At 44.7% G+C, this 13,267-nt stretch overlaps 1 protein-coding gene across 1 annotated transcript; it reads right to left on the reverse strand.

The window, feature by feature from the left end:
- Positions 1-159: 159 nt before the first annotated feature.
- LOC8026329 (F-box only protein 44) lies at positions 160-7,313 on the reverse strand. The gene is made up of 4 exons (XM_002403252.5): positions 6,576-7,313; positions 4,597-4,726; positions 3,364-3,502; positions 160-1,277 (listed from the first exon to the last, which is right to left on the reverse strand). The coding sequence occupies exons 1-4, from the start codon at positions 6,919-6,921 to the stop codon at positions 1,065-1,067; spliced, it is 828 nt and encodes a 275-aa protein (XP_002403296.3). The 5' UTR covers positions 6,922-7,313; the 3' UTR covers positions 160-1,064.
- Between the last annotated feature and the right edge of the window lie 5,954 nt (positions 7,314-13,267).

The following is a 13,267-nucleotide window of genomic DNA, read 5'->3' on the forward strand; positions in this document are numbered from 1 at the left end:
AAGACCATGAGATAGATTGCGCACAAAGAAGCACAGATCCAACTTTGTCACATGTTTTGAAGGGGCCGTAACTCAATGTGTTCAGTATGCACAATCTTTATATCTAAGAAATTCGTCAGAAAGGCTAGCATGGTGTCAAAACTGCACTCCATGTGACTATGGTTCTCAAACACACCAGAAAATTTATTAAGCAATGAGAAAACACGCAACAAATTTAAGCAACATATATCACTTTATTACAAAAAATACATGCACATGAGATGTGTATGTAAATCTCTGAAATAATGCCATAAAACAAAACACTGTCTTTATGAAGTGAAAAAAAAAAATACATGATTATATAATTACCAATGGCCATGAAAAATGTGAACATTCTTAAGGGCAGAGCTGAGCATTTCTTATTGTTGAGGTTAAAAATAACCTAAACAGTGATAAAATTATTTTAAATTAAAATATAAAAATAAAATACATGTGACAATTATCACTCAGGTAAATTATATATGATGTAGCTCTTACAAAAAATTATTGAACCTTTCCGTCTAAAACTGTTACCACTGCAAACAGCCTACTTCACTCGTAAAGGCCCCGTCAAAAATTTTTCAGCCTTGGGCAAATTGGCACTGGTAAAAAGAAAGCCTGCCAAAGTAGAGCAGCGAGTCAGAATGAAGGAATGGACAAGAATTCTCTAGTTGCAAAAAAAAAAAACTTGGCAGTATTATCACCACATGTAAAGCCAACGACATTCTTTGGCACGAAAGGCAGAAGCAAGTTGGCACATTTGTCCAATGGGGCTAATCACAGATCTTGCTGGCTGCCATGTGAATTAATGACAATAATTCACTTATTTTTTTCACCTTGGAAAGTTAAGGCAGGGATGACGGTTTACATTATAATTATCAAAAAAGCTTTATAGCACAGCAACGCGCACTGAGGAGTTGAGACGTCAGGTTGGCACAGTAACAATTGGTGCAGCACAATCATTATAGACAGCCAAGTACAAGCAGCAGGTGTTGATACCACACCTTTAAAAGGCACTTCATGGGAAGCTTGGATGTGTGGTCGCTTTACGGCGAGTCATTGCCGCCGCAAAGCGAACAGTTCTTGACGAGCTCGAGAACCTCCTGGGTGTCGACTGCGCATCGCGACGTCTGCTCGGGGACAAAGCGAACTGTGCCGCCGGCGATGTCGGGGGCACCCCAGAACTGCAAGCCCCTGCCCTCGTGCGCAAAGTAGATGTAGCGAATGCCGCTCGGGTAGTTGGAGAAAGTGTGGTTCACCTGCGGTGGTTTGAGGGAGCAGTTATGTGTAAGGTAGCCCAGGCAGAAAGGAACAGATATGAACCACACTTGCGGGCTGCAGGTTTACGGGGAGCTTTAACAAGGTTGAGAGATCTGCTGTACAATTACGAAATGGCGGAGAAGGTGAAAGCGTCAACATTTTTGACTACACGGGTAAGCTGTCTGACTGACCAGTTCCAATCTATATTTTAACTTCTCCCAACATATAGTTTGACAGCATGAGCTTGTACTTTATTTAGAGCACATTGAAAGTACTTGTCTGCACTGTTCAGTTTTAATTCTTCAAATAATAAACCAACGAGCCCAAACCAAGTTTTAATAAAGTAAAACGGTTACTCCCAGCTACATATCTCCCTTACATATGGGAAAAGTGCTAGATACTATTTATAAGGCTGAGTGGCTGATAAGGTCACTTGCTCCTCCTTAAAAGTGAACCTACATCAGTCAAGCAGTCTTTCCTTGCTAAACAATACCGACAAAATATACAAGATAGACATACAAATATACTAATTGTATCTGTTATTGGCAGTGACGAGAGGGTTGTGCATTAATATCGCCTGCTTTTCTGCTTTAGAAGTAGTACATCATGTCTCATATAGTTTACTTGAACAGCGTTCCACCTACCATGCAGTCACCCTGTATTTACTTTTTATGCATAACACACTTTACCCAAATCTGACTTCACTCATTTTTGCCTCAAGAACCCTAGCAAAACAAATTCTACTCCTCACACATTACCAATTTCCCCCCTCATGTGATGAATTAAGATACTACTTTTATGTGCGCTTAGAATCAGTTATTTGTTATCTATCATTACATAAATCTTTCCAACCAGTGTTGTTTCCTTTGATAACCAAATCTCGCAACCACTTTGAGCAGCGTATGAACTACAGTAAACCACCTAATTTTCACAAAAATATTAAACGGTGTTGCGAAAGGTTGATATAGCAAATATTAGGTATTACCCTACAGTAATCAATATAGCACTCCCGATTGCAAAATATTCCCGAAACTTGTTAAAACAGAAGTTCGGGCGAGTTGGTAGTTCATGACGCACGAGGACACAGCGCACCCGTAACAAACACTAGGACAACGTTCACAGTCACACTAAAAGAAAGGGACACTTACACAGCGCTGACTTCAACTCTTTGTATATTCCCGCCTTTTCTCTTCTTTCACGTCTAATGCATAACCTAGGCCTCATCTTTTTCTTTCTTTGCTAAAGGTTAACTGTAAAAGTTTTAAGCCAGAAATTGAAAATTAAAAATTAAATGGAAAAATTAAATGAAAAATTAAAATTGAAATTACTGTAGATCAATGATGCAAAGCTAAGTAATCCAGCTCTTTTTGTGACAGCGCTATAGATGGATTACTAATACACCTGCCGTTTTGCCTGGCAATGTCCACCGTCAACAAGAACTCTGGACATGTTGGCATACACATTCGGGACTGTGGGTGCACAGCGGAACTTGACAAGTGTGTGGTGTTGGCAAGGAGTCGAGACCAGCTCACAAGGGAAATAATAGAAGCGGAGAACATTGCCAGGCAAAACGGCAGGTGTATTAGTAATCCATCTATAGCGCTGTCACAAAAAGAGCTGGATTACTTAGCTTTGCATCATTGATCTACAGTAATTTCAATTTTAATTTTTCATTTAATTTTTCCATTTAATTTTTAATTTTCAATTTCTGGCTTAAAACTTTTACAGTTAACCTTTAGCAAAGAAAGAAAAAGATGAGGCCTAGGTTATGCATTAGACGTGAAAGAAGAGAAAAGGCGGGAATATACAAAGAGTTGAAGTCAGCGCTGTGTAAGTGTCCCTTTCTTTTAGTGTGACTGTGAACGTTGTCCTAGTGTTTGTTACGGGTGCGCTGTGTCCTCGTGCGTATTCCCGAAACCCACATTTCACAAAATATCGAGCCCACGAAAATAAAGTTGTTCATAGCGTACGGGAAACTTCCCTTTTACTTGAGGTGTCATTAAGCATAGCGGTAAACGCTTCCAGCGGTTGAATGTCGGCAGAACCTTTTGAACCCATAGTCCGATTATAGTCTTTTCCACTCACCTCCTTCCACCTGAACCTTGTCAGATTGTTCACCGTCACCTCGCCAGTGTCGTAGCGGGCCAAGCGTTCCTGTTCGGCATTTCTCAACTCCACCATCATGCGGTAGATGCCGCTGCCAAAGCCCACCTGTGCCGCGTACCTGTTGCCGCGACAACCGCAGTAAACAATGATCAGACGGTGCAAAGATTTTCCAAGCCCGAAGGCCTGTTCACACACGTGCGTTTGCTTACAGCCAAGCTCTTGCCATCTCTTACGGTACACTGTCCTAAGTAGTCGCACGTGTGCGACCCAGCCTCGAGTCTTTTGGTTCGAAGTTATATTACAATATTTATTCATTTATGTACATCTTTTGCTGGCCACCAACAGCAACATGCCTGCCCGGTGGTGCATCAAAACACAGACGAAAAAGAAATGCACACACATCACATCATACACACAAAGATATTGAACAAAGTAAAAAAAACTAATCAGAAATTTTATCATTGTTCTGACATTACTACCTTAGCATCCCGAGAGATGACCAACCCTCAAAAGATAACCCACCCTATTTTCGGCATGATATTCTATTTTTCTTCAAAATCTCCAAAAGATAGTTCATTTCTGGTAATTGCAGGGCTCTGGCCAATGGTGACCTTGGCAGAAAAAAAGTGCGTCCACACCCGTTTTACTCAACAGCCTCACAATAATTTAGGCCCTTTCACACACTTGCGTTTGCTTAGGACCGAGTTCTTGTGATCTCTTGTGACGAGAGCACACCGGCACACTAGTGCCACCTATGAGGCGACTTTGGAACTGCATTTTGCTACAGCGAAGGTTTTGCGGTAGTTGCAAGATCAAATGTACATACTACAAAAAACGGTTGTTTATAACATAGTCAAAAATTTTGCAAGAAAAAAAAAAAAGAGCATTTAACATGAAAAAAAAAAAGGAAATATATGGAAACTGCAAGCGATTTTAACACTACCCGATAGGTATAAAGGCACAAGGTCCTAAGCAGTCGCAATTGTTTGAAGCAGACTTGGGTACATCTTTCCGAGGTATCAATAAACCAAATAGCTTGTAACTCGAGCCAAGCTATACAAACTAGTCAATTCGAACAGTCCAAAGGACCTTTGATCCTTCAAATATCTGCCCATCGGAGGAACTAAAAAAGATCCGAAATGGCAGATACGCATTCGAGGCTTTGGAGGACGCATGGTGGGAAGTCTGCCTCTTGACTAAGAAGTCACCTACCATTCTGACACCTCAATGGGAGGCTTGAAAGAATCGAGCAGCTCAAGGTCCACACCCATCTCGACAAGGTCGACAACCTGCTGCTTCGTGCAGACGCCGCAGGGATGCTTGCAGAGGCAGCGGCGGGACTCTGAAATAAGAAGAGTGCAGGCACTGAGGTCTAGATGAACCACACAGGGAGCCCGTTTGTTTCCGACTTATTTGCTTATTGACTGCGCCCTCGAACAGTCAAAGGCCTACAGAGAGTGAGGGACTTGGCATAAAAAGTATACACTTGCACCACTTCTCAGCTGAGTCAAGATGATTGAGAAATCCTCTTGCCATAATCAAATATAATTAAACATAAAATTTTAAAAAGAAACACAATTACGACCTACACTTTGTGCCACTAGTTGCGTGCACTACAGGTGAAGGCAACGCCAGGCAAGGGGAGAAAGGGCAGGCACTAGGAAGGCTGGGGCGGAGGAGAGAAACTTCTCCTCTCTAACACTCCTAGTGCTCTCCCTTTCTCCCCTCGCCCTTCATTACCAACCTCTCCCATTTCACCTTTCCAGTGATCGCCCTTTCTCTCTTCGCCTGGTGTTGCCTTCATCAGACATATAAGCAAAATAGTCCTAGTTCTGTTTACAAGATTTGTATTGTATTGTAGTCACCGTTTCAAGTCAACATTCCCCAAATTCCTTTTTTTTTTTTTTGCCAGATACTTGCACATGCTCCATACCGCCTTTAAAAGGCCACACGGCCACATGTCTTGCATTCCTGCGGCAAAGCAAGACATGCAGGACTACGCTATGAAAATGAGTCTTATGTGCGACGAGAAAACACTGTTTCAGTGACTCGCCACAGTACGCCATGCAGTGTACAAAAAGTACCTCGAGCGCAGAAGTAGCACGGACGGCATAAATTGCACTTTGCGCGGTGTCCACTTTGCGAGTGTGACTTCTCCCCAGTGTACCAGTGCATTGCGGGAGGCTCATCCGACAAAGAACAAATCCCCTGAAACATTGAACAGTTTCCCACAATGCTCAGCGATATCCCACATTGCCTGGTGATAAGTTAAAAAAATGCAGAGAGGAAGCAAATCGGCTTATAAGGGCAACGAAAGGGATCATATATTTTTGGTTAATAGGCTAGGTGGTGCAAGCCACCCCACCGCATCCATCCAGTGAGAAAATTTTCAAAATTTCATTTCAGAATATTAGTCATGGAATACTGGGATGCATGCCAGAGACGCTCCATGCCAGAGAAGGTTCCTACCTCCATGATTGCAGAACCTGTCTTCACTGTTCATTATGGAGATCAGAATGAAGATTGTATGGATGACCGAAAATTTCGTAACCGGGCATTGTAGGCCTGTAGGCCCAGTAGGCCTTGCGGCATCGCTAAAAGCTCTTTACCCAAACGACCTGAACGTGGCACTTGGGGCTAGAATTTCTTGTACAAATTTTAGCAACAAAAAATCTTGTAAAAAGCACACTGACCGTGAAGTTTCCGAAATTTCGACATTTTCAATTAAAAAATGGCCAGATATTGCCTGCTTTCAAAAACGAACACCATTTTCTTCTTTAAATAAACATAAAATTGCCTTTGACTGGAGAACCAGATAACGCTCAGTCAGCTCAGTTCTGAAACTTTGCCACCTTGTACTCTTTAGTTAAGTTGGAACTTCAGACCACGACCTGGTCTGAAGGCAATGGCATTATGGGGCTTTAGCCCCATAACGCCCCCTTTCCCTTCCCCCCCCCCCCCCCCCCCAAACAAAAAAATAAAATAAAAAATTAATTACGCCATTGGTTTTAGCAGCTCAAAGCAAATCTTCCCGCCCGACTTTTTTTTTTTATTTATATATATATATATTGCTTTGATGTTTACGGTGCAGATAAACACGGTCGCCTGTTACAATGGCCATTGTCAAAAGCAAAGAAAAGCCGATGAACGGATATCGGACAAAGTAAATAAATAAATAAATGCGTCCATACCTTCCCTGGAGCCTCTGCTGGCGAGATGCAGCAGGTTCTGGAAGTAAGGAATTCCCGCGTAGAGGCCCCGGTAGTAGTTGGGAGGCAGGGGATGCCATTCCAAGTTGGGAATGTATTTGCCGTCTCGTTCGCACTTGAGCTCCCACAGACCGTTGCCCTCCACGATCCGTCCAAAGCTGCCGCACACGAACCGGCAGGCCTTTACCAGGTCAACGGCAGGCACAAAGGACAGGACGCGTTCGATCAATCGTTCGGGAAGCTCCAGCAGTGGCAACGAAGAGGCGGCGAAGTTGGCGAGGTCTTCGTCGTCGTTTTCCATCAAGCGCATCGCCATCGCGTTTCCCATCCTTCCAAAGTGATCAGGTGACGGACTCACAAAACTTTTAAATTGTTTGGGGTCACTTCGTCGCTGGTACTTGACTCGCAATTTCCTCGGACGAGATACGTTGTTCCGTTATCGAGGTGAAGTAGGTCGGACTGGCCTAAACACGTCTACACGCGGCACAACGGAGGACCAAGGGACGACCGGTGGTTCCCGATCCCGTGGCACCTGTTGTTAGGGGAAAGGGGCCAAGGGCGACGGCCTTCAAAACGGGGAATTAGGGATGTAAAGGGGGGAAAAGCTAATGGCGATGCAGAAGTGGTGTTGACGCTGAGAAGAAATAATAAAGATGAAAGATGGATCTGTAGGCTGGGGCCAGCAGAGAACAAACGTGGCGGGGATGTCAGTGCTGCGCTTTTTCCTTCTCCCTTTTGGGGCAGCGGATTTGACCGGTGGTAGGGGTGGGGGTAAGAAAAGGTGGAAGGTCAACTTTATCTGTAAAGAGGCTTATGAAGATTATCTGAAGGGCAAGTTTTGACAAGTAACCTAAAAGCTGTGTTCTGGCACAAGGTTACAAGAAGGTGGTGAAAATGGGAGGGAGAGCCTAGGGTTCTACTCAGTGAGGTGCTGATTTGGAATTTTTGCACTGACAAATTATAACATACACCAAACTTGAGGAATTTTTTGAACGAGTTAGCTATGCATTGGTTTTAGATCGCAGCTCTTTTAAAGGACACTGACAGTGTGTTCATGCTCGCTAAGGTTTTTATTTGTACTTTTCTTTCCGACCGAAAGCCGCCGATCGAGAACTGGCCGGTTTGAGTCGCGCTTTTTCAGCTTTTTCCGTGGTTACAAGCCGTCTTCTATGGTCTAGACGCAACCACCAAAGATAATGAAATTCGTGGATCATCGAAGGCATACGCTCAATACAAAAAATAGACACATTGCAAACACGTTAATTATAAAAAAAAAAAAAAAAAAAAAAAAAAAAAAACAATTTGCACAGCCACGCGATTTTTTGTAACTTATTCTTCCCCAGTTCAGTTTCGGTTTCCAGCAATGGACCTTTTCCGAGGAGCGTTCTGCGCACGCGCGAGCGCCCGATGCCAAGCGGTGGAAGTCGGCACGAAAAATCGAGGAAATTCGGAATGAGGCTGTAGATCGACGAGTAGAACACGTAATTTCAGCATATATATAATTGTGTTACACAAAAAAAGAAAGTGGATGGAAAGAAAACACGACGTTTGAGTGGAGGCCACGGATTTCCCTCTTTAAAGTCGCGTTGGGCAGGTAGCGTAGCTCCCATTATCGATTGGTAGCGCATGCAGGTAGGTCACTTCCTCGATTTTTAGTTCGTGCAGCCACCGCCTGGTGCCGTCGGTATTTGGAAAAGGTCCATTGCGTTTTCTCGATCTAAAATGAACCGTAAAAATCGACGCTTGCACGTAGCCATCTAAACTTTTCGTCAAAGGTGTAATTCACAAGTCGTTTTTTTTTTTTTTTTTTTCTTGTAAAATTACAAAGCGTAGTTCTTTTTTAGTAAAAATTAGGGCCAAGAAACTTGCCAGGGTCTACGGCGGGCGTCCAAGTCTAATAGCGGGGTGTTTGGCGTTTGCACTCAGTGGGCGTTTGTATTGATAAATGGCGTCGGGAGCAGCGTCCGAAGGTGCAGCCGACCAGCGAAAGAAAGCAGACGACACACAGACGAAATCAAAGTGCCGCCGTTATACATACGCGCTTTTTTTTTTTTTTTTTTTTTTAGTTTTGCTTTTATTGTCCGCATTTATTTTTTAACCAAAGGTAATCTCAAAAAGATTATGTTCTGCGTCGCTGCCCGCCGTAGACCTTGGCAAGTTTCTTGGCCTTATTTTTTACAGAAAGAGAGCTACGCTTTGTAATTTTACAAGAAAAAACCAGCCCGTAGAAATACACCTTTGAGGGAAAGTTTAGATTGCTACGTGCACGCGTCAATTTTTACGGTCCATTTTAGATCGAGCCTGGTGGGCGCTGTAGCAAAATGTTGATTAGGTAGCCTCCCAAAACAATAATAAATCGCCTGGGAAAAAAATTTTTGGGGGGAAGGTGTCAGCGATTTGTAAGGAGGTTATAAGTGCTAGGAGGGGGCACATTGCATTATTGGTGAAGCCTAGTCATAAAAAGTTTAAACTACCGGGTGATTCAAGGAGACGGCAGGCTCTTTAAATCTACCGCAAAATTCGGTTTCTTAACCTATCGCGCTACGACTTTGTGCAGCGTTGCCCACAGATGGTGCATTTTTTTTTTTTTTTGTAAAATTAGCAAAGAGCGAACTTACTTGAGGAAAAAGTAAAGAAGGAAAAAGGCTTACCTCCTATAGAAACGCAGCGAAGCCACCGCGGTCTTCAAACAACACGGCGCCGTTTCGCACGGGAGACAGGAGATGGCGCAAGCGGTCGCGACGCCAACTGCCGCCAACGAACGAGTAGACAACGCCGAGAGCCGGCGTTTTTAGCAGACGAGGAACTGCAGTTGCTTGTTGTTACCGCGCCTGTTTTTGTTTCTGCGACTGCCGCCGTTTGCGGAACGCGCGCCGCTTTTGAGTCGAAAAGATCGTCTGCTAAAAACGCCGGCTCTCGGCGCCGTATGCTCGTTCGTTGGCGGCGTTCGTTGCGCCATCTCTTGGAATGAAAGAATATATAAGTGTCTGGAGAAAGATCTTGAAGAGAGCAACATCACGCGCCCAATTATACTGATGGGAGACTTTAACTGCCATCTGGCGGAGTTAAGTAGTAAAGATGAAAGAGCTCACAATCTCAGAAAACTTGTAGAGCACAACAATTTGCGAATAGTAAATCTGGAGGAAGGCTGTAAGGGGCAGATAACATGGAGCAGAGGAAACCAACAAACAACCATCGACTACATTCTCGCCTCCCAAGATTTATTCTGTGCACCATGGCACCTGAAAAACATGACAGTGGACGAGGAAAAAGTGTTCAGCTGCGGAAGTGACCATAATCGGATCAAAATAACGATTGACCAGGCCTACAACAAGTTCATACACAGCTCAAGGAAACATAAACTCCACAGGAGGACAAGCTACTGGAGAACTAGTGACGAAGGTAGAATGGCGGCATGGGGTAATGCCTTGGATGCTGAGTTTGCAAGAAGCCCCCCATCAACCTACAGCGAGTTCTACGAGTCTCTAATGCAAATAGCATATACTCATGTAGGAAAACAAACCAGAGTCAAAAGTGATAAACGAACACCGTGGTTTGATAAGGAGGTTAAGGAGGAAATCAAAGTACGACAGGAATGGTCCAGAAAACATCGAAAGGCCATGAATAAAAAGCAATACAGCATGGCAAAGCAAAACTGGGAAAATTACGAGCTACAGAAAAATAAAGTAAAATCTCTAGTGGCGACAAAAATTCTGAAGATACACACGAAACACGAACAAGCCCTACAAGAAAGCGACAACAAAAGCCGTTGCTTTTGGAGATATGTGCGATCTCTCCAACCACACGAGGACCTTGAACACAAGACGATAGGGAGTGGAGAAGACCAATGGACCACTGAAGAAGAAATCACCGAGGGAATGACGAAATACTTTCAGGGACTTCAAGCCTCCCTCTACAACAGACCGAGGACACAGGAGGAAACATCCCTACGACCTCAGGAACAATTTGACCGCAGCATTCTTGAACCAATAGCGCCCGGTGAACTGCAGAGACATATTAATAAACTAGAAGCACGAAAGGCAGTAGGTCCTGACGACATCCCCAACGAGTTCCTGAAAAAGCTTAAACCGGTAGCACAGAAGCACCTAAGGTACCTTCTAAACAACATGCTGGCAAAAAGTGCTATTCCTGAAGCCTGGAAACAAGCCAAAATAAAACTAATCTACAAAGGAAAAGATAAAGACAAGAAATCATTAGACTCATACAGGCCGATAACAATACTAAGTAATGTTTACAAACTCTTTGCATCAATTCTGCAAGACAGACTGCAGAGACTCTGTGAGAAAGCCCGCCTTTTCAGCGAGGCACAGAATGGATTCCGTAGGAACCGGCGGGGCAGCGACAACTTATTCACTGTCACACAACTAATAGAGCTAAAAAATCTAGATAGGTCACCACTCTATCTGGCTTACCTTGACTTGGAAAAGGCCTATGATGCAGTGCCCCATGAGAAGATGTGGACGAAGTTAGAAGCGATGGCACTGGATGTTCAGACAGTATCGCTCTTCAGAAACATGTACGCCGGATGCAACGCCAGATACAGTTTGGGAGAACATTTATCAGGGCAGGTGAACATGATTGTGGGTCTGCGCCAAGGCTGCCCCCTTTCTCCAACCCTGTTCAACATCTACATCAACAATCTCATTCTGGAGCTGCAAGCCAAAGGGCAGGGTGTTTCTTTCACAACCATTACCTCCAGTAATGACATGGAAACAACTTATATTCCAGTACTGGCCTTTGCTGATGATATACTCCTGTTATCAGAGAATGAAACTCACCTTCAAGACATGCTCGATATCTGCACTCGAATTGGGAATGAAGAGGGATTCAAATTCAGTAAGGAAAAATCAAAGTGGATGGGCTATAATGTTCACGAGCTTAACCACACGTTTCGAGTACAGGAGGTGGAAGTAGAACATACCAAGGAATACAGGTATCTGGGAGTGACTCTTCAAGAAGGCCCGCTGTACTTAGAACTACACGAGAGGAACACCCTAAAAACCTCCAACATCCGAAAAGGTCACCTGTGGAACATGGCAAAGTATTCCTATAACCCATACACCCTTGCGAGGGCACTGTGGAAGAGTGTCGCAGTACCAGCGATCACCTATGCTAACGATGCAGTGGTCTTCCAACAGACCACCCTGAAGACACTGGATCGCCATCAAGTGGAAATCGGGAGGTGGGCACTGGGCGGAAACGGGGCAACTGCAAACCTGGCCGTCACGGGAGAGATGGCCTGGTCGACTTTCAAGCAACGGGATGCAAGGGCCAAGCTCGGATACCTCGGGCGCCTGATTCACATGCCAGACGAAGCGTACGCCAAAAGGACATTCCACTACGTTAGATACCGCAGCAGCAGGACGAACTGGTCAAACACCATCGCCAGGCTCGACTCTGTGTACAGCAAAGGGACAAGGCGACATGAGGCCACATCGGAGAAAGGATGGCTCAAGGCTGTGACAGAGGAGGTGAACGCGATTGAACTTGAGGCCTGGAGACAAGCGGTGAGGAAAAAGCAGAGCCTCCAGAGCATCTACGCGCTCCACAAGCCTGAGCCGTCTCCCTGCACACACTATCGAGGGGACCATGAAAGTGCGCTACTGTTCCAGGCACGGGTAGGAGCGCTGATGACGGGCTGCCGACGTGCCCAACTCTTCGGAGACACCGACACAGCCTGTCATCTGTGCGGGCAGTCAAGCGAGGACGTCCTCCACGTGCTGCTGTGGTGCCCTGCCCTAGACCACTGTCGACCGCCCTGGGCGACCAGCGAAGAGAGGATTCCCGAAATGCTGGGATTCGGGGAAGGAGCCCACGGTTCACTAGCCACCAGGCGCATTCTTGTTGAATGGGAGAGACTACGTTTGATCGCCAACCAGTGAAAGTGTGCCAAAAGTGGGAAAAGCTAAAACAAAACAAGAACTAAAACTTTTACCTGTGTCGGCAATTTGAACTTTTGCTGACCCCCCTGTCTCAAAAGGGGTTAGGTACCGCCAACTAACTAACTAACTAACTAACTAAACGGCGCCGTGTTGTTTGAAGACCGGTGGCGTCGCTGCCTTTCCATAGGAGCTAAGCCTTTTTCTTTCTTTACTTTTTCCTCAAGTAAGTTCGCTCTTTGCATATTTTACGAAAAAAAAATGCACTATCTGTGAGCAACGATGCACAAAGTCGTAGCGCGATAGATGGTGAACCGAAATATGGATTTCAAATAAACAATGCTGGAGATGTAGGCAGGACGCCACAATCCCTACAACACTACTAGTAATGAGCTATCTCAAATGGACGGCCGTATCTTTGGAAAAAGAAGTCGAAATTGAACCAGGCCGATGAGGCGCGTGACGGCAAGATACAGAGTTTCCTTCCCTCTTCGCTTCGCTCCCTCAAGGCCGCGAGGCGGAGAACACGCGAGGCCGTTCCCTCTCCTTCTCGGAGAAACATAACGTCAACATTCCTGCCAAATGCGCTTTTTTTTTTTTTTTTTTTTTTTTTTTTAAATACGGTTATTTGTTTGAGATATCGCTGTATGAGTGATATTTTGGCGTTGGTTGCATCCCGTTGCACGCTTCTGCCGCGTCTTTTGGGGAATCCAGATTTCGGTTCAGCATCCCTTTAAGAAACCAAATTTTGCGGTCGATTTAAAGAGCGTGCCG

Source organism: Ixodes scapularis, unplaced genomic scaffold, assembly GCF_016920785.2.
Source record: "Ixodes scapularis isolate PalLabHiFi unplaced genomic scaffold, ASM1692078v2 PGA_scaffold13__105_contigs__length_92229423, whole genome shotgun sequence".
NCBI classification, from domain to species: Eukaryota; Metazoa; Arthropoda; class Arachnida; order Ixodida; family Ixodidae; genus Ixodes; species Ixodes scapularis.